Source organism: Hylaeus volcanicus, chromosome 8 (genome assembly GCF_026283585.1).
Source record: "Hylaeus volcanicus isolate JK05 chromosome 8, UHH_iyHylVolc1.0_haploid, whole genome shotgun sequence".
Classification (NCBI taxonomy): domain Eukaryota; kingdom Metazoa; phylum Arthropoda; class Insecta; order Hymenoptera; family Colletidae; genus Hylaeus; species Hylaeus volcanicus.
The window spans coordinates 984,555-1,005,866 of record NC_071983.1 but is presented as its reverse complement, the minus strand read 5'-3'; the positions used below and the strand labels follow the sequence as shown (position 1 = coordinate 1,005,866).

General features: G+C 37.3%; 4 protein-coding genes across 7 annotated transcripts; 2 read left to right on the top strand and 2 right to left on the bottom strand.

The window, feature by feature from the left end:
* The first annotated feature begins 123 nt into the window (after positions 1 to 123).
* Positions 124 to 2,340, top strand: LOC128881663 (U3 small nucleolar RNA-associated protein 18 homolog). Its single transcript, XM_054132951.1, has 7 exons — positions 124 to 432; positions 506 to 718; positions 793 to 964; positions 1,024 to 1,209; positions 1,278 to 1,469; positions 1,539 to 1,707; positions 1,788 to 2,340. Exons 1-7 carry the CDS (start codon positions 266 to 268, stop codon positions 2,249 to 2,251), a joined length of 1,563 nt encoding a protein of 520 aa, XP_053988926.1. The 5' UTR covers positions 124 to 265; the 3' UTR covers positions 2,252 to 2,340.
* Positions 2,341 to 2,378: 38 nt separating this feature from the next.
* On the bottom strand, positions 2,379 to 5,467 carry LOC128881664 (deformed epidermal autoregulatory factor 1). The gene is made up of 4 exons (XM_054132953.1): positions 5,197 to 5,467; positions 4,256 to 4,747; positions 3,720 to 4,181; positions 2,379 to 3,655 (listed from the first exon to the last, which is right to left on the bottom strand). The coding sequence occupies exons 1-4, from the start codon at positions 5,461 to 5,463 to the stop codon at positions 3,455 to 3,457; spliced, it is 1,422 nt and encodes a 473-aa protein (XP_053988928.1). The 5' UTR covers positions 5,464 to 5,467; the 3' UTR covers positions 2,379 to 3,454.
* Positions 5,468 to 8,762: 3,295 nt separating this feature from the next.
* LOC128880976 (uncharacterized) lies at positions 8,763 to 10,997 on the top strand. The gene is made up of 7 exons (XM_054131593.1): positions 8,763 to 9,032; positions 9,111 to 9,263; positions 9,350 to 9,485; positions 9,548 to 9,675; positions 9,911 to 10,201; positions 10,356 to 10,610; positions 10,876 to 10,997. Exons 1-7 carry the CDS (start codon positions 8,813 to 8,815, stop codon positions 10,995 to 10,997), a joined length of 1,305 nt encoding a protein of 434 aa, XP_053987568.1. The 5' UTR covers positions 8,763 to 8,812.
* Positions 10,998 to 11,051: 54 nt separating this feature from the next.
* On the bottom strand, positions 11,052 to 20,705 carry LOC128880977 (band 7 protein AGAP004871). 4 transcript variants are annotated; one of them, XM_054131594.1, is made up of 10 exons: positions 20,626 to 20,705; positions 19,997 to 20,123; positions 15,147 to 15,256; positions 14,719 to 14,791; positions 14,530 to 14,612; positions 14,252 to 14,455; positions 14,122 to 14,177; positions 13,896 to 13,974; positions 13,682 to 13,783; positions 11,052 to 13,162 (listed from the first exon to the last, which is right to left on the bottom strand). In XM_054131594.1, exons 2-10 carry the CDS (start codon positions 20,076 to 20,078, stop codon positions 13,058 to 13,060), a joined length of 894 nt encoding a protein of 297 aa, XP_053987569.1. In that variant the 5' UTR covers positions 20,079 to 20,123; positions 20,626 to 20,705; the 3' UTR covers positions 11,052 to 13,057. The 4 variants fall into 4 exon arrangements, with proteins under 4 accessions (XP_053987569.1, XP_053987570.1, XP_053987571.1 ...); XM_054131595.1 differs by lacking the exon at positions 20,626 to 20,705 and adding an exon at positions 20,482 to 20,586; XM_054131596.1 differs by lacking the exons at positions 19,997 to 20,123; positions 20,626 to 20,705 and adding an exon at positions 16,786 to 17,087.
* Between the last annotated feature and the right edge of the window lie 607 nt (positions 20,706 to 21,312).

The following is a 21,312-nucleotide window of genomic DNA, read 5'->3' as shown; positions in this document are numbered from 1 at the left end:
TATTTTGATATCATTTAGAAGTCTTTCCTTTTCTTTCCTTTCCTTTTTTTTTTTAGAAGACTTTCGCCTGATTACCCTGACAATGAGTAGTCTGAGTTTGTAGTATTCTGTGATAAAGCCAGGTAAAGCTGGGTAAAGCTACGAGTAAACAGGAAAAATAGACCGCGTGTAGTCAAAATTCTGTTACAAGTTTATGTAGTAAAAGTACGTTTCAGTTTAAATACTATCGTAATTTGCTACGTATCATACTGAATGAATTACGAAAATGAGTGAAGCGTCTACGAGAAAACATAAAATGAAAACTCAAAAAGGAGCAGTAGATAAAACAGTTACTAAGAAAAGTATGTCTACGAAGACATTGTACGATCGAAAGTTTACTGCACCCTTAAAAAAGAAACGTAAAAATGAGTATAATCCGATAGAAGAAGCCAGGTGCGGATATATATTAAGATAAAACGAAGTTAATTGAACATCTTTAATAAATTATAACGTGATTCGTGTATAGGTTAGAAAGGATCGTATTCGGTGACCCAAGTGACATTATAGACAATTTATCAAATGACAAAGATTTCGTCGAATCGGATAAACACGAAAGTATCGATAATGACATTTCCGTGGATAGTGATGGAAATGATGATTTGAATACACAAAGTGATGATGTTTCTATAGAACGGCGGAAAAAAGCAGTATGGGTTGACGAGGATGATGCTCAATATTCGTATGTATAATGACAAATTAAGACTGACAATTACTATTAAAAGAAAGTAGTAAACTGATTGTGTGTTTCGTTAGAGTACAAGATGCTACAAGAGCACAAAATCGGAAATTACCTGTTGACATACCAGAAAAATTATATAAAGATTTTCTACATAACAAATATAAACAAATTGTTGGTACTCCAAAATGGGCAGATCTTAAAAAAGTGGATAAAGAATCTGATGATTTAGACAATGAAATATTAAAGGTAATAAAATTGTGCAGAAGTTATGTTAGCTTTAATCTAATATTACATTATTTTTGCAGCATAGTTGTCATTTAGAAAAACCTAAAATGAAAAACTTGCCAAAGAGCATAATTGATATAAAAGCATTGACTCCGATTAATAAGCAAACACACACAGAAGGACCTGTTGTATCAAGTGTTGAATTTCATCCATCTTCCACTGTAGCTCTTGTTGCTGGATCATCTGGAATTTTGTCTCTTTTTCAAGTAAGCGATTACAAATTAGCTATATTTATATCTTCAAAAAAATTAATAAAATTATAATTTAATTACAGGTAGATGGCATTGAAAATAATAAATTACACACAATGCAATATAAAAAGTTTCCCATTAGTACAGCAAAATTTTTCAAAGATGGTACAGAAGTTTTAGTTGGTTCTCAATATTATCCTCACTGTCATTCCTATAATTTAATTACTGGAAAAACATATAAAATACCATTGCCTCATGGTATTACTAATATGCAGGTTTGTCAAATTTCAGTTCTAGCTACTTTTAAGATGATAATGAATAATCTTTTTTAAATAATCATTCAGAAATATGAAGTATCTCCAGATGGAAAATTATTAGCCCTGTGTGGACGGTTGGGAGACATTTTTTTATTAACAAGTTCATCTAAAGAACTTGTTGGTACTTTGAAAATGAATTCAAAATGTAAGGCAGTATGTTTCACTCCAGATGGTAAAACTCTCATCACACATGGTGGTAAGTTTTATGTAACTGTAGGTCAATTTTGTATATCACTTTTTTAATTTTATTTTTAATTCTGTTATGGTCAATTGCAGATAGCAATGAAATGTACATTTGGGATGTAAACAGTCGGTCATGCATACATCGCGCTGTAGATGATGGATGTCTGTCTTGTTCATCTATTGCAATGTCTCCAAGCGGCCAATTTTTGGCGACAGGTAGTAAAGAGGGCGTAGTTAATTTGTATGATACAAAAACAGTATTGCAAAATCGACAACCTGCTCCATTAAAAATTATTCTGAATCTCGTAACATCAATTACTAGTTTAAAATTTAATTCTTATTCCGAAATATTAGCAATAGCTTCAGATAAAAAATATAATGCATTTAAAATGGTACATTTACCATCATTTACCGTCTTTTCAAACTTTCCCACATTTCAAACAGTTATATCAATGCCAGAAGCTATTGATTTTTCACCAGGTAGCGGTTATTTAGGAATTTCCAACAGATCGGGTACTGCCTTTTTATACAGATTAAAGCATTATGGAAATTATTAAAATATTACCATATAAAATATGTAACATTATTAAAGAACTTTTAATTATAAAGTGCTAAATAAAATGCTGTATTTTATTTGGAAATAAAATTTCATATTTATGCGTGAAAAGAATATAGAGATATAGCTTTTAATTAAATAGAATATTAGTTTATTTCTCTTTTTGTTTCTGAACATACAAAAGCAAAGAAATGTCTATCTACACGATCAAATATGTATACTATTGTGTAGTACATCACTTTTAAACTCAAGTAAAAAAATCTTGTCCATATATGTCACTAAACAAAACATTCAATGCATCAGGTAAATAATACATCGCCGATTACCGATATATCACGTTCATTGCTTTGTGTCTATCAAGATTTTAGTGTTAATGTTGTAATGATTTGTATACTACGTATACAAAGTTACAAATTAATATTTAAAGTAAAGAAATATGATACGGTTGTACTAAAAAATACAGTCAATTCAGATTACTTCTTCTATAACCGTAATTTAAAGTTGCAAATATGTACAAAAAACTGCTAAATGATTTATCATATTTTTTAAGTATAAATCGAAGTATTTAATGTTTCTAATGTTTACTTAATATTTGTACTAAAAATTAATAGTAAATCAGTATCATTTCTTAAAAATTTTACTAAGAAAAATAGCATTACAAAATATCTATAAATAAAAAATACGAGAAATGATACTGTACATAAATAACTTCCATAGAAGCGTATCTACCTCCTTTGGTCGATTTAGATTTTTATACAAAAAAAGTTATCCATAGAACTATATTTTATTGTGTAATACACATACATGATATGTATACACATATATTTTATGGATTTAAAAAATGTGAAATAGATATATATATATATGTATATGTGTATACATGTACACATGCGCGCATGTGTTATAAAGCATTTCCTCGCATTTTTATTTGGTATATGATATTTACTTTTTCGTTAATGTTTTTTTATGATTTCTAATCACGATCTTTAAAAATGTCATCGTTCGCGTAAATATACTTACCAATATCATTACAATTAAACTTATATACATACAAAAGATTTACTAGCGTATGTACAGAACTTTTCGATCGTTCGATCAACAAAGAAGTTTGTTAAGTCTTTGTCTCTTCTTTTAATTTTGAAGTTTCTACGTTAGTTTGTTCAGTTTCTATATTCCTTTGGTGAATAGGTGTGAGGAACACTAGCTATTGGTCCCCAGTAGTCGTTGCAAGAGCACTAGTCTCTCCACTACTACTTTCTACTATAAGCATTACTGTTTCAGCAGCACCTCTTACACATTCTACTTGGTGACCTGCCCAATCTTTGCGTTGACAAAATGTAGAACAATACGGCGTTCGTCTACATAACGAACATTCGGCAAATGCTTCTCTGTTACAATTGGCACACTAAAAGAAAAATAGTTTGTAATATTAGTTAAATGAGTATGAAGTTACATTGTTTGCATGTTACCTTTTTGTTATGAGAATCCGTTGCCGGTTGCAATCCAACAGTTTCAATAACATCTCCTCTACCTCCTAATTGAGCTACTAACGCTTGCTCTCGTCTTTGTTGTCTATTTACTTCTTTAGCTTCTTCTAAAGTACGTCTAAATTCGTAAGCTAATTTTAACATCTTATTAGACATCTCATCAAGTTTCTTGAATATGTCGTCGCTTTGTCCATTTTCTGTTTGATGAACACTTTGCACAACTCCATCTTGATCTTGTGATTGTTGTACAACTAAGCCATCAGTTGAAACAAACTGTGGCCATACTTCTTTATCAGGTATAACGACTTCTCCGTCGCTTTCATCATTATTACTACCGTCTCGTGAATTATCACTTTTAATTTTACGTGATGGCACATCTCCATCAGACGCATCTCTAGCTCTTTTTCTACGCTTGTACGGTGTAAAAAGTCGAACTGGACCCGTCTGAAACACAAAATACGTTTCAACATACCATACAAAAACAAAAGTAATTGAATAAAGTTATTTAGTATACCAACCGCGCTCTCATCATCGCAACACGCTGCGCAAGTACAAGAGGTGGCATGTGGCTTTAGAATTTGCTCGTCGATCAATGTCTGCAAACTTCTACCACCAAATCGAATACTCCTTTTCCAATCCTTACTTGATGCTCTACCACAGAGTGCTTCGAATTCGCTTGGTGTATACCAGTCTTGTCCAAGTTTTATACACCTCCCTCTAGCTCCAGATCCAAATCTACTTTTATGCAATTCTGCATTTGTATTCTTACATCTAACAGGCAATACTGCTAAATTTGCAGATTCTGACCAACTGCATATCTGTTGCGTATTAGCAGTAGAAACGTGTATTTGCTCAGATTCATGTTCCTCTGTACTGTTTTGTATTACTATATGTGTTGCCTTTAGTTCTCCATTCCAGCGTAAAGGATCTGAATCTTTGTCATGTCGGGGTTCACAAATAAAACCGTTATCTACGCATAGCATCTGTTTGAATTGCCCCGAACCAGGTAACTGAAAGAAGATGACACAAGTATTAATATAGAATGTTTACTGTTTTCTTAAAGTTAAAACACAAATTTTGTTTACTATACAATACAAAACATTCATTTTAATTTTTTTTCTTACATATTCATTGGAAAAGAAATGATTGAAAAATGACACAACCATTTGAATCTAAGTAGATAAAATCAAGTTGATGGTATAAGTACACTATCGTTATTATGTAAATGCGTCATTGTAAAAGAAACACGTGTTTTTGTATCGGTGCGTGGACAGGCGCAGTCAAGAGAATAGTGCCATGCACTTAAACTACGATTGCGTGTGTAAGCTAAGAACAAAACCCCACCTTATCTTTCAACAATCGTTTAACGAGGGAATCATCGAATCATAATATAACCATTTTTTCGAGATGGTATCGAGAGGGAAAGTTTGAGAGAGTGAAACTTCACGTTCCAACGTACTTGCAACTGGTCCGAGGTGATGACGTTGAAGGTCGTGCCGTTGGTTGAGTTCGCTACACCGATGATGGAACCAACGGGCAAAGAAACCGGTACACCGACTCCTGGAACACCAGGAACACCCGGTACCGAAGTGACGCTCGCCGTCACGGCGACGGGATGCGCCTCGTGCTCGGTCGTTAGGGAGGACGCCTCCTCGGTCTCGCTCGTCAACGGTTCGGACATGTCCGGTAGCACGGCGACACTTTCCGATGTTTGACTCTCCTCCATTTCGGCTGTTCTCGCCACTCGCACACACTATGGCGTCAGCGCACGCTCAACGCAGCGCCACGAATTTTTGATAGCCGTTGCGATTACTCGCGATTCAACTTCGAGTTCTGCACTCGACGACACCTCTACCAAATAACCACGATCGAATCAAAATTACAAGTGTTCTCGCGTCCGACCAATTCGACATTAGATAATCGTACTTTCATTCTTTTTTCTGCGAGTCGCAGACAGGAATCTTGTCTCTCTGCTTGTTCGGTGTGCATTAATAGGTATCCTCGATACCGAGTGCCATCTTTGCGTGGTTCGAGCAGCGCTCGGTTTGAATTACCGTCTTCGCGGTTCGACGCCAACAACGTATGGGTGTAAACTTTTACACGATATTTATTTTATATTCGTTTTGTCATTATCAATGATACACTGAGAAACGAAATAGATTAAAATGCGAGAGAAAATGTTCCTGTTCTGTGAGATCGTGTGGATGTAAATACGATGTATACGCGATGTACTTTCTAACCTATTTTCATGCTGGATGCCAATGATATTCGTGGAAAATTGTCGATTAAGCTCGTAGTCTTCAAATAATGATGACAAATTATCATATTGATCGTTACGTTAACAAATCGTTAGTTTTCGTCCAAATAATACAGTTCACTGTACTATTTATTGACAATTATGCATTCAAACAAAGCAGCGAACACTCTCTCCGACCATGATACACAAGAGTCACAAAACTTGGACGATTTAGAAGAATTCGAAGAAATAGAATCAGTTACATTTGGTAATTATTAGTTAGCTTTGGAAATGATAATATCGGTAAGACTAGATTCTGTCATTTGCTTTCAGAAAATACTTTGGACCAATATCCTTTATTATTAAAGGTTCGGGATAGCGTGGGGGAAATAGAAAATTTATCAACGATTGGTACACAGACTCCTTTGACGTTAATTAGGTTCTCTGTAACGCAACCATCATTGAATCAGCAATTTACTGATTCTTCGACGCATTTTGATTGTAAAACATCGCATGAAACCACGGAATCCCGCGAGAATGTCAAGTCTTTTTCTTGCGTTCTTCTTCAAAGCAAAGTATTCACTTCTAATAATAATATATCGTTATCATATGGAAATTATATTTATCTGTATGCAGGGTGAATCGGCAAACTTTGGAACTTAAAATGTCTCCATTGTTTTTTTAAGTTCCAAGCTATGGCGATTTCTTCTGCATGTTAATTGTTAAATAAATATACGAAAAAAAAGAAGCATAAGATTTTATTTCCATTCAAGACATCGATCACACTTAGTCGCGAGGTCACAACGCAAGCAACGCCTCCGCATCCGTCGTTGATGAATTCGGTATCTAGGAGCACGCGAGATATCTCGTTTTCTTCGTGCAAATCCGAACCGAGAAACGAAGTTTTGACTGTGACCACCGATTATGGGAGTTCATCACCCGATGCACTTAGCATACTCACAGACGCGATAAATAGAAGTGGTATATGCTATATAAATTTAATTTTTTCCTGTGCAATTTGTTATTATACATAGATAAATATAATGTATGAACAATTTCAGTAATAATATATACGTATATCGAACACTAATATGATTTGAATTGACAAAGGTAATCGAGATCTACATTTATCCGTGCCACGTGCCTATGCTTGTTCGTATCCGTTGGATTTAGCGTCGTCGAACAGAGGAGCACCCGAATATAACGTATCCACGCATAGAACAAATCATCGACGACGAAGATTAACTAATTGTTTACGGCGCATGCCTGCCGTAAATAATGAAGTATTGAACTTCGTATAATGTAGTTAGTAGTCTGCGAATGTTCATGCAAATGTGTTATATGTGCATAGACTATCATTTATTTGGTATATGTTTCCATAAGTTTTTCATATTTGCATGCCATACGTGAAATGTATGTAGTATACACATGTAAAACATATGCAAAGTAATAGAATAGATATGCTGCTTATAAATATCTACGCATATGTTTAATATTTGCGTATGATTTGCATATTTTTAAGATAGAAGAATATCGTTCGCGCATGAACATCCGCAGTGTAATAATCAGTACATTGTTTCCTAGCGTGAATCATGAGATAAGAAATATTGGTTCACGCGGTAGCCAGATACCCATGCTTACACGAGAGACGCACCTCCTACGTATTCGACGATATGCGCCAGCCGTGGCAGAACGTCGGCGTCGCGCAATTGGAGGGCATTTCGATCAAGAAATAATTCATCTTTCATAGCTCCGACACCACCGCCAAGTTATGCTCAATCTCAGGGAATCTGTCTCACGTCTTACTCCATGGAACAGTTGCTTTCAGTCTCACGTAATGGAATACACTTGTAGAAAGTGTTTTGCGCATTTTTGAATGTATCTTTGAGATTTATAACGATTTCTTTTGTAGAAAACTCGAGTGGATTGTGGTCGCCTAGGCCCACGACCACGATATGCCCGCGATGCGCCACGATTATCATCACCACTATACAAGTTCGCCAATCTATAATTACACACTTCACCGCGTTTGCATTCTTTTTATGCGGGTAAAACAGTTGTACAAGTACACATTCGAAGAAACCGTAGCATAGACAAAATGAATGTATCTTTTACAGATGCTGGCCGTGTTGCATGTTACCGTATTGCATGAACTCGTGCAAAAACGTCGATCATTATTGCCCCATATGCCGTGTGCGTCTTGGAACCTACAGACCGTGGTGACAAATGTTTAGAAAACTACTTAGAAAGTTTACTTTCTCGCGTATCAGTCGGACCATCTTGCGCTTATCCGTTGGGACTTATTTTCCGTTTAAGAAAATGCTCTGCCACTTATTGTATTCATAGAAACCCAAAGAACATTGCTTACACAGCTATTATCGATTTTTATTGACAACGAATCTTTGAATGCGCACTCATCGCGTTAACGAAAACCAAAATGCAGGTTGCAGCGTGTAATTGCGGTCGTATATGAATCATGGAGATTCTTTAATTACAACTGTGAAAGTAAATTGCTGCCTGGACACGAGCGATGACCACAATGGCCTAGTGTTAAGGAGTTTGTCGTCAATAAAATTTTCCGACTTTCCCTCTGTTTACAAACAAACGTTCGAAACGAAACGGTCCAAGCGCAACCCTTAATTTACCGCGTGATATGCAGACCGTGTAAACACCTTAGGTATATTATTCTTCGCACTTTTCTTCGTAGTCAGTCGTAGGTACGTCTTTGTAAGAGCTTTGTCCCACGATGTCTTGATTAGAACAGGGTCATTACTCGTTAAAATTTTGAAATTCATCCATGTGAACGATTTTGATATATAAGATTTATGAGATATTACGCATGACCATGCGTTGCTATTTTTCGATCGTGTTTCTGCTATATTTCGTTGCATTCTGTACGGATGTCGATGCATGGAACGCTCTAAGAAGATTTACGAATCTCTGGCGAACGAATAACGTTCACGCGAACGAGTCGTTACCGCGGGAACCGCCAAAGAGTAAATTACAATCAATTAATGCTCGAAATGGTACTCTGACTTACCCTAACAGAGAAAAGCGACGTGAGTGCAAAGTCCATTTCTTTTTTGATAATATGTATCTAATACGGGTGAATAATTTCTCGTGCTTGTTGCGTATAGTTTTTCCTTTGTTCACCGTGGTGAGGTTTGATAACAATATTTGCATCGGATTAACCGGCGAGAATGGTACCTGTTTGACGACCTCGGAGTGCTCGCAACGCAAGGGCACGTCTAATGGAATTTGTGCAAATGGTTATGGAGTTTGTTGTATTGGTAAATTTATTAATTATTTTTTGTTTTTCAATGCTAGTAATATAATGATCAGTGGCGTATTACTAATGATCATTTCGTTGCACCAGTAACTATGTCTTGCGGCGAAACGACTTCCAATAACAATACTTATTTTGTTAATCCGAATTATCCATCAGTATTCGATGGCACGGAATCTTGCCAACTAACGCTACTTAAATCACATCCAGATGTGTGCCAATTTAGGTGAGTTACTGCTTTATCTTGTTCCGCTGTTGAATGAGTTATTAATATATGTGCATATTTAGGCTGGATTTCTTGGAATTTAATATAAGAGGACCGGAAACGACTAATAATCAGTGTATCTATGATCAATTTATTGTTTCTGGAGGGAATCCGGTGCCCACTATATGCGGAAGTAATACTGGGAATCATGGTAGAAATTTAATTATAAAGAACTTTACGAAACTCTAATTATAGTAGTAGTAATTATTTCCTTGGAGGTCGGGGAACGTAACAAGTGGTCGTAAAAGCAATAGAGATAGAGATTTATTAGTCGATGTTTTGACCTATAGCGAATTTGTCTCACGACAAAATGTTACGTTTTCCTTGCCATACTGATTGAAATTGTTACGGCGCTCTATTACGTGATAAGTATTATCTTTGTACAGTTTATGTGGACGCCGGTGTCGGGCAAACGAATCCTGTTACGTTAACGTTTGTTACGAGCGGAAGTTCCTTCCCTCGATTATGGAAAGTAAGAGTTTCTCAGATCCGTTGCAATACTTTATACAGAGCCGAGGAAGGCTGTTTGCAATATTTCACGGGTATCTCCGGACAAATAAAATCGTTCAATTATGGTATTGACACCGGATTGCAATTGTCCAATCAGGATTACAGTATATGCATCAGGATGGAAAGGAACTTTTGTGGCATTCAATACACTGCATGTTCAGTTGATGGTAAGGAAAGAGGCCTGTATGCAAAACGGATATAAGATTTTAGCCACTTTTCCTTCTTTTTCTTTGAAAAGTGAAGTTTGAGAAACCCTCTGATCTCAGCAATCTCCAAATGCTATATTGATATTTGTAACGAGTTGTTGATGTTGTTGCAAAGGTCAAGTAGCTTCAACAACCAGCGCAACTTCAGCAGCCCAAATGGCACGTAATAATGCGTTTACGTTGACGGGGAACACCCAAGGAACCCAAATTGCGTCGATGACAGGAGCTGCCTGCCAAACTGATTGGTTAACGATTCCTTGTGCATCGAATTTGGGCAGATTACCGACAGCCATGATGACGTGCGTTGATCGAATTTGTGGTGGCACATTCAACGCAGAGAATCAAAGTTTAAATTCATCTTCTGTCGTTAGTAAGTGTTACAACTGTTAGGCATTAACCGATTGGAAAATTAGTTGCAATTGTGAAGACAGATTTCGATTGGAATTTAAAAAATTAATTGTAGTTAACAGTCGAGGACTTGAAATGTAATTGCTTCTCTGTTCGATAGTATAGGTCCACTTTAATCCTATATTTATATATTTACCGTGCAATAACAGTTAACTTAACGAGTAAACTTAGATCGAAGAAATTAATTGACAGAAATAGACTGCGCATAATGCATTACTATTTCTCAGGTACAGTGAAGCCGTTCAGATTAATTTTTCACACAGACAGCATCGAAGCGCCGAACGACGTCGGAAATCGGGGATTCTGTTTGAATTACGTGCAGCAACCATGTACGACGAAGTTAAGATGAATTTCAATAGGTAACTATTTCAGGTAATTCGAAGGTAGAAAAGAGATAACGAGATACAATTTCAACTTTTATTCGCACACATTTAAGTCGATAGAAGGATTGACATGTTGGTGTAAACGGTGAAGAAGGTTCGATCGCTTTTCGTTATCATATGTCGAACGCTATATGAGTATAACATCGGCTCGAGATAGTAATAAATTGTTTAAAATGTGAGCGCTAACGTTGCTAGAAGAAAAAATAACAGGGTCAACACCCTCGTGCCTACATCTAAATGCAATCAGTCTTTCTTGTTGCAAATATAATGAAATTGCAAAACTAAATTTCAATCAAGTTTAAAAATGATCTTTGAAAGAAAGCATGTTGCTGATATTGTAATAATGATATAAATTGTCCGAAACTTGTTCGTATTGTGAACGATACCGTGGGCACGAAGGTATTATCATGGTTTCGCAAATATATTCGTACTTTGTCCGTCTGCGACAGTCCGCAGATGTTATAAATCGATTCAAAAGTTTACATTAACGTAACATAGTATCACAAGTAGAAGTAGAAGCATGTACGTAGCACAGAGGTAGGTATAGTTCTCATCGTTAGAAAATGCAGAATCTCGGTTGAAAGCGAATTCGAATTCGATTCCACGATTTCGATCGACTATTCTCTATTGTAGTTTAAGATGAGCTCCACTTATTCCTCTATTAATTAGAAATGAATTTTACACACATACATATAAGTGGAAGTGAATATCTTTCAACGCTCCGATATACTTTCATTTAATCTTCTTTGCCCAACTCAACTCCTGAAACTTATTTTCGCTAAACGATTTCCAATTCTCGAGAATCCTTCTCATTATTTTCCATTTCCATTCCACGAGCAACATTTTATGATCATCGAACGAGTAAGAGTAATATCGTAAATTGTTCTCTAATGTATCTTAATTTACGTTTATTTTAATTTTATGTTTGCCGCCTTGCTTTTAGCAGAGATTATCGCCTAACGGAACACGCCACTCACGTATTTATCGGTAAACCTCGTCGAAGGCCGTTTAAAGATTTTCCGAAACACGCAAACAAAGCTTGTACGATTCGATCGATCGTCGCGACAATTGATTCCGTATCGACGAAGAAACGAATATTTCATCGCCATCCGAGTACGTAGGGTACATTTGAGCACAGTTTACGTATGTTATTTTACATGAACGAACATACACTCAGACTTCACATAGCAGAAAAAAGAAACTGTCGATATAAATGGACAGTGTGTCAATTACACTTAATATACACGAATTCCTTACCAGTGTTTTCATTTACTTATAAATTAGGTTCTTTTCGCTTAGATTATTTATCAATCAAATTTCAATAATTCTTGTCTTATCGAATTTCCGAATCCAATGACTAGAATGTACAACAGCGAGCAGTTGCTCTACTAACTTTCCTCTAGACTTTTTATACCTCGTTATAGAGAATAATAAACACAGTTGTACCTCACGTTGAATCACCGTAGTTATATTCTTTTTTCTATATGTTCTTATTTTTATTAAAAATTGCCGTTGTATAAACTATAGGTCGTGTACCCGCGAGTAAATTAAGTAAATGAGTTATAAAAATACGGGTGAAAGTTTAAAAAGTATACAGAGTGTTAGAAAATTGGTCGATAGTCAACTGTAGTGCGGTGACAGTGCGATAGTCTTTTTGCATTATCAATGAAATTAGAGTCAGTTCAAGATTGATTTATAAATAGAATAATATTAGATCGAAAGAACTTCTCGAATGATTGTACTGTTCGAAATTGACCGAGATCTTGTGTATACGTGTGTTTTTTCGTAGATATAGAACTTCCTTCGAATATCGTTTAATTTTATAGCCTGTGAGTGTACTACGATTGAAAGTCTGATTCGTCAAATATCGGCGACCCCGCTGCGAATCAGGATTGACGCGAATATCAATCGATTCTGAAAGAAACGATGAATTTAATTTCCTTGGACATGGAGAGAGTACGGCTACTCTGATCATCGCGGGGTTTCGGCTTCACGAAGTGCTTGAAGGTAACGAATGTTACCGTGATTAAGAATTCTTCGCATCACCCGCTTTCATGAAGTAAGTCAACAGATCGATCGGCAGCGGGAACACGATTGTCGAGTTTTTCTCCGCTGAAATGGTGTTCAGTGTCTGAAAGAAATAGGATCATAAATTAATAAAGGCGATCAAAGTGATAGAAATTAAATACTTTTATGGATAAGTTGATTCTAGGGTTGTTAAGAAGTACTAGGTCGTCCAGGATTAAAGGGGATTGTTGAATTTCCTCCAAAGTTCCTTGGACAAACCTTGACAGATTATTACAAACAACCTTGTACAAACATGTTTCAGATATCGTTTGATATCGTCCACAGTTGTTGAAAGAAGTAAGTAAAGTGCAAGTATTATCAAGCGAGGAACAACCCTGGAATGTCGAATTTCTCATCGATGAAGAGATTTATATCCTAATTATAAATTTTTTATATCGCCTCTTTAGAACAGGCTATGAAATAATTACTTGAATACTGTCATAGATGTATACAAGTCAATAGTGATTACCTTGAAGTTTGACGTATATCATAGCTAATTTATTAATACAGTCCACGTTTTAAAAAATCAATCCCATTTAGTTGAACGACCTAGTACTTGACAACGTGTTCGATTCGAACATACCTGTAAGTAGCGTAGCTGCAACGCGGCAGGAGAGTCTCCGATCACCTCCGAAGCTTCTCTCAATGCACGGCTAGCTTTCTGTTCACCTTCAGCTGCGATTACCTGAAGGCAGAAGGTGAAGGTAGTTTTCATAAAAACTGGATAAAACGGCAAACTTTCGTGAGCTTATATTTTGTAAAAAGTTACAGAAGTGATGACTTAAAGTCAGACGAACCTTTGCACGAGCTTCACGAGCGGCTTCCGCTTCAGCGGCCATGGCTCTCTGCAACTGGACTGGTAGCCTCACGTCTTTGCTATAGAAGAAATTTAAGAAACGTGTAAACAAGTACACGAGTACTCGGTAACAAAATTATATGACCAGCTCTTATTTTTTTCAGTTTTCATTAATGTGCGCAGCTTTTATATATTACGTTTCGTTACGTTAATTTACATTTACTTACATTTCAACCCGTTCGACTTTAATTCCCCATGTGTCGGTAGCTTCGTCCAAAGACACCTGGTGGTTGAAATACGATCGTCAAACACTTGTCACCGGTGTACTGTAAACGCAGTTTAACTCGAAACTGTTACCTGCATGTTTCCTGAGATAGTTTCACGCTCGCTGAGGATCTCGTGAAGCGGTCTGGTTCCCATGGTGTTCCGAAGCGTGGTCTGAGCCAGTAGTCTGGTGCTATGGTGAGCGTTCTCGACGTTCGCGATCGAAATCGTCGCGTTGTTCACGCGATAGTAGACCACCGCATCAACGGACACCGTCACACTGTCTTTCGTCAACACCTGGTGACAGAGAGAATCTTACTTTCTCGTTCGAGTTGTAATACAAACGATGCAACTATTTTGTATCGATTTACCTCTTGAGGAGGAACGTCGTAGGTCCGTGTTCGTAGGTCGACGCGAGCGTAGTTGTCCACGCAAGGAAGGATGAAGAAGATACCTAGAATTATATAATTGTATTATAAATTTGATAATTTATCATATCAATCCAACAACGATAAGAGACTTGTAATCGCGTTAGAAAAGAAATGTATTAAAGATTTTACCGGGTCCTTTAGCGCCGCCTGAAAGGAGACGTCCCAGACGAAATATCACAGCTCTTTCGTATTCCTGTACCACCTAGGGAATTAAACGTAACGCGGAAGTTGTTGTTCGTTGATTATGTGTTTTTCTTATATTAACGAAGCTTCAATTTCAGGGTGGATAACTCGTTACCTACTGATTTTTTAATTAAACTACTATGCATAAGCGGAAAAGAACGTGAGATTATTTGCAGAATGGTCGTGTTATTGTCATTTTTTTAAAACATTTTTTTTCCATGAAAAAGACCCTCAAAATAATGAAACTAATTTAGTTAAAGGTTCTGATAAGTCCAGATGCTCCACTGTAGTCGATGGAAAATTTGCCAAAGATCGAGTAAGACAGCTCGAGGCAAAGTAGGAGAAATAATTACATATAAACTTTCCTATCTTACCTTGAAGCAGATGAACAGGGAAAACGGCATCGTCAGGATCACAACAATCCATGACAATGCCACCAGTATATTTCTGCAGGTGTTAGTGTTTTCTTGTACACTGTCTTCCGCTGAAACATTGGAATTTAATCTGTACACTCTAACCTACTTGTAATCTAATCATTATTTTCACTTTTCAAATTTAATTATGTACTAGATATTATTCCAAGTAGTTTATTCTGTATCGTTCCTATCGTTTCAAATTATTTAATTATAATACAATAAAGAAGATCGTAGAGGACCATGAATAAATGGTCTTTGATCAAATTCTTGGAATAACATCGTATAATTATTACGCTTAAGCTTCGATTACGAGTCATCGTTTATTTTTACGCTGGCAGATTATGAACTGCTCGTTTTATCGATTAATCGTTACCAGCTAATGAACGGAGTATAAAGTGACTTCTAGTGTTGGCTATCTGGGATGAAATCATCCTAGATCGCTCAATTTACCTGGCGTGAACAATGAAGCGACCAGGTGTCTTCGAGTACAGGTTAAAGATCGGGACAAGTGTCCACTCGAATAGAAGATATTCGAGGATCACTTGGCCTAGCTACATGAACAAGTTTGTTTCGTACTCTTTCTCTTCGGCGCCCTTAACAACATTTTCGAAAATACAACGGAGCTTTATTTATCGATTACTTGAAGTTTCTGAGCCAAGTTTTGATGTCATTTACGAATGAAGATTCAGAGCACTCTGATGGGATTACAGAAGTATTTGATTAAAAACTCTTTATGGAGAAATGCATTTTATTCCATAAATTTTCGAGCGCAATGCGACCTCTTGGATCGATTCCCATTTTCCAAGTGCCTAATGAATATTTCTATTATTAAGTAGTCTCGATGAGATAGTATTTTATCTTTGGCCATCTTCCATCGAACGAAAAGTTAACAATTGACATAAACAGAGCTCTGTTTCTAATGGCGTGACTTATTCGAGTGGTTTAGATCACCAAGAGATAGACCGTTGCGTGCTTTCATTAATTCACCTGCACTCGAACAATTGGCTCGTTGTCAATGTCAGACATCTATTTCCTTAAACAACATTCTCAAAAAGGAAACGACCTGTTGAGATACTTGGCGTTGCGTAGCCATTCCATTGATCCACGAAAATGTTCAATCCAGCTTTCGAATCATTTTTCTTTTCCTTCTGTTCAGGATAACGTCGCTGACATGTTTATACCAGTGTTCAGTTTTGCCATTGATTTTAGAAATACCTTCGACCTGTTAACGCGCAGATCGATACATACATATTGTGTATACAACCTACATTCAGAAAATTATTATTCGATACGAAGCTTTAGATCAAGACGGAATTTGACGATACGGTAATGTTCCACGTTATATCGAACTAAACGACAAACAACGTTTTGTATACATACTAGCATATAAGTCACATTGCTTAACCGGGACATCTTTCTAATAATTACATGGCCAACAAATTGTTTCCATAGGGAAAACCCAATGAGTCACGTCGAATAAAACTGAGAAATGACGCGAATTTCGATGAAGGAAACATTAGAAGAGACTATCGACGAATGTGTTACTATACAAGATAGCAGGGTGGCTGGTGGTTGGTAATGCGTGGAGTCCGCTTACCGTTCGTCATTTCGAGGCGATTATTCGACTCTATTTGGCAATCGAGCGTAAACCAAACGAATCCATCGAAGTGTCTCTGAACTCTCTGGGAAACCGAGAGGGGGTTGTTTCACAGGGAAACGAAATGACGCAGGACGAACTCGAGCTCGAACGTGTTATTCACGTCACACGATTCACTACGGGTAGTTGCCTGGCTAGTCTATGTTTAACCACCCACATGGAAAGTCCTCGCTTTCTCCCATCTCCTTGTCTCTTTTTGGCCATAGCGACATGCGCGAAATGCGCACACCCACCCTTTTGTGCTCCCTCTTTTCCTTCCACTCCCAGTCCCACCCTGGTTATTCCTTTCTCGCCCCTTTACCTTTACGTCTTGCTGATGGAATCGAGGGGCGGTATTTCTAGACAATCGGCATTTCTATGTTAGGCTTGGAACGAAGTCGTAGCTTTTACTTGGTCAGGATAATTATCTCTCAGTGTTTCCCAACTTTTTCTATACCGATGCACGGTTATTAGGGACTACCATGTACGTGGAACACTTTTTTAAATAGCAGTGATTCTGGCAATATTTAAAAGAAACTTTACAGTAATTTGTATTGCATTAACATTGTAAGGAAACGAATGGATTTTGTGTCTTTTGTTTGCTGTATTTGCTGTCAGGTTACACGTTGTTCGTGGAGGATGGAGTCTGGGCAGAAAATAGTACACGTTAACCCTTTGACGCATTGAGGTCATATGTTGCCTCGTTACGTATATGCAAATATGTTCCACATTCGTGCTATTTTACCGTAGACAGTAATATCAGATGCCACTTGCCGCGTACTTGTAAAACTTCTTAGTTCTTACAATTAGGCAAAAAGTGGGCAAAATTTAATACTTTGTATTCGTGAAAAGTGTTCCATGTGTCAGGGGGTTATTATATGTATGCTTCAAATGTTTGTGTAAAGTTCTGTAATTACTGTCTAAATTATTTACTAAAACCTTTATTGTAATAGGTCTAACGTATATGTTGCCTGAAAACAGTTCTTAGAGAAGTTTTCAAGGTAAAAGTTATCTATACAAAAGTGCCACAAGAACCGCTATTATACAGGGTGTCCCAAACATGTTGGAGTTCCTTGAAAGGGGTGGTTCGGGAGGTGATTTGAAACAACTTTTTCCTTTGCGAAAATGTCGGATGGGGCTTCGTTAAGCAGATATAAACAAAAAACCCCGACCAATCAGAGCGCGCGCATACCGTTGGAGCGGCCGCGGTAGCGAAGGCTACGCGGTAGGCGGCCGCGCTCGTACGCGAACAAGTGACTCGACGTGCACGAAGGACATTGACGCGGTCACCTAGCGCGTAGCCTTCGCTAGCACGGCCGCTCCAACGGTATGCGCGCGCTCTGATTGGTCGGGGTTTTTTGTTTATATCTGCTTAACGAAGCCCCGTCCGACATTTTCGCAAAGGAAAAAGTTGTTTCAAATCACCTCCCGAACCACCCCTTTCAAGGAACTCCAACATTTTTGGGACACCCTGTATAAAGTTTGCTTTCGACATTATAAACTAGTATCACGTTACTAAAAAACTTCACATATTGATAATTCCCTTTAAACGGGTTTATTCTTCACTTTTGAATAACATCGATTTCGAAATTCAAAGATAATACCTGGTAGAAAGTTTACCGTACCGTGAAATTTCAAACTTGTATAGGAATTGTCTGAACGCGTCTCCGCGGTATAAAGTCGTGGGGAAACATGTATGAAACATTTATTGTTGGTAGGAACTTCATGAATATCGAATCAAGTTCAGTGTTTACTCGCGAGACACGACAACGCGAAAAAACGTACATCGAACGCGAGAAGTACGTTATTTCTACAATTTCCTGTATAACATAAATCATCGAAACTGCATGTTTTATAGCAGTTTAATAGCAGCCACAATGACTCCTTCGTACTCAAAATATCGTTTTCGATGCACACTAATTTTAGACAATTTATAAGTATCCAATAGTTTCTTGATTTCTTAGTATTCGTTACATTCGCTACAAGACAGATTGATGTCCATCAAAGAAAGTAACACCCATCGTGTCTAGGCGCGAGCACGAAGGAGTTTATTCTTCAACCTCAAGTGCATAATAACGATTCACTCTTCTGACAACCGCAGTATTCCTTCCCATACATCTACGGTGGCGCTCACAGTCGTAGGCGTATGTAATTTTACTCGAGATATTTCTATCGATTTATTCTTAGAAATACCTCGCGAAACGTGTTTATAGTCCAGCCATCGTAATCTACATACAAGGTGAATGCTATAGACCTCAAGTTCACCTGCATGAGGTAAAGAACGTCTTCTAGTGATCGGGAAAGACGAGCTTTCAGCTTTCAATTTCTTCGAAACGGTCGTCTGAACAATGGTAGATTGTTTCTACTCGATTGAACACAATCTCATTCACGAAACACGCGTAATTCAATCGGCGTAACAATTTGTAATTATAATTTATCGTAACATCAATGGCGATTACGATGTTATTAAATGATTAAGGATACGAAGTGTTTGCAAAATGATTGATGACCTTTACCATTCCCACGAATCCGATACATTACTTACCGCGCGTAAAGGAATATTTGACCTTCTTTACACTTAAGTAATATTTTATGTCACACCAGACACGGCTCGATTCGCGGTATGGATACTTCGATCCTGCCCAATTTAATGCCACGTCCACGTAAGCGTGAACGCTCGAGGACTCTTGACGATTTTTATGGTGAATAACTTGACACCCTTCGTGAAATATTCAATCGTATCGGCACATTGTCAGCTGGTAGGGTAATATTATCCTTTTTTAGGGAAATTTAATTACTGGGAATCTATAGAGGAAATACGACAGAATTAGTTTCCTTGAATTTTGATGTTGTTTGTTTTCCAAAACATTAAAAGAAGGGGTGACCAGGAAGAAAGTAGTTTTCCCTATTGCATTTAGATTGCATTTTAGCCAAATCCTTGTAATTTGTAATTACTTTTTCTTTCTATCTACATTTTCATTAACTTACAAACCAACATCGACTATTCGAATATGACTGATTGTCCCAATCACGCTCATATACAACTCGTTACAGATTTACATACGCTCCGTTCACTTTTGCGTAATTTCACTTCTTGTGTGAATTTTTTCCTAATTATTGTATCGGAGGATTCCACCCTCCTCGATAAACAACAAACTCGTCGATCACTTACCGCCGATGATGCGAGTTTGTATATCATCCGGCCGCGTGTTGATGTGTATCGTTGAACCGTTCCCATTGCTTATAGTTGCCATAGGAATAGTTTCAATGGGGCTGACGCGGGATTCGAATTTCGCCACCTACGTTAGAAAAAATACTTGGTGTGTAACACGAGTGTAACAGCAGGAGAAATCAACCACTTCACTCAAAAATGAATATGTGCCAAGAACGTATAATTTTCTTAACGCAGGATATCAATCATTCGTTTGGATATAATAGTTTTCTGAAAACTAAACGTTCACTGAAACAACCACGTAGATCTCACAATCGCAACGTCATTGCCGAGAAAACACGTGATACTCCAATTTTTTTTTTTATAAAAATGGAATGTCAAAAACGTGATCTATCCACTTTCGGCGAAAGTCATCGTCGCTATTGATCGACCAACTATTTACGACCCCGTATTTACTGGATTTGCGATAGATTTGTGTCATGTACCAGAGAAACTGGATGTCGAGTAATATAACGAGATATCAGCGAGATTGTAACTGTGAAAGTGCATCTGATAAGGTGGCGCCTCGTTCCTAATTTTTTTTCCCGTGAGGAAAAAAATGAAGTGCAAAGGGAGAAACACGTAGTCACCTTGTGTTGATTGTTACGTGCCGTTGAAAGAACTAACAAGTCGAATGAAGGCGATGCCGCGATCCCGTGACGCTTTATACAATGACGGCCGCCGCCCTAACTAGTAGTATAGAAACGCGTGTAGCCGGCCGACCAGTTTGCTGGAACACGCGATATCTAACATTTGTTTTTTCATTTCTACGTGACACCAATCATGTCAATATTCAACTAATATTCAGGATGAAATGTCCGAACGAAAAGAAAAATAGAATCACGAGCATTTTGTTTATACAATGTAAAGAAAAATAGGTTTTGACGCATGATTACAATTCCCTGCAGCCTATAGCGTTGGTCGAGATGAATGTTTCCTTTTATAATTTGATTGATATATCGTCGAAATCTGTTATCCCTATCGAAATTCTTAAAACAGCCTAACGGTACGTGTGGTTCTCAGACGTTACGTAATGGCGACAAAAATATTCCGTGATTGCACGTTCTATGCATACTCGTATCGAGCACGTGGAGTTTGTAACACTCCTATATTTAGTACACGGTCCAAAATTGCGCAGAGTTTCAGAAAACGTCACATGTATATTTGTAGCAAGAAGATAGATGATCCGTTGTGTTACTATAGCGTCAACAGTTGATTGGAAAAGACTGATACAATTCTTATATACTTTAACACGTATTGACACATACGTTCTTTAA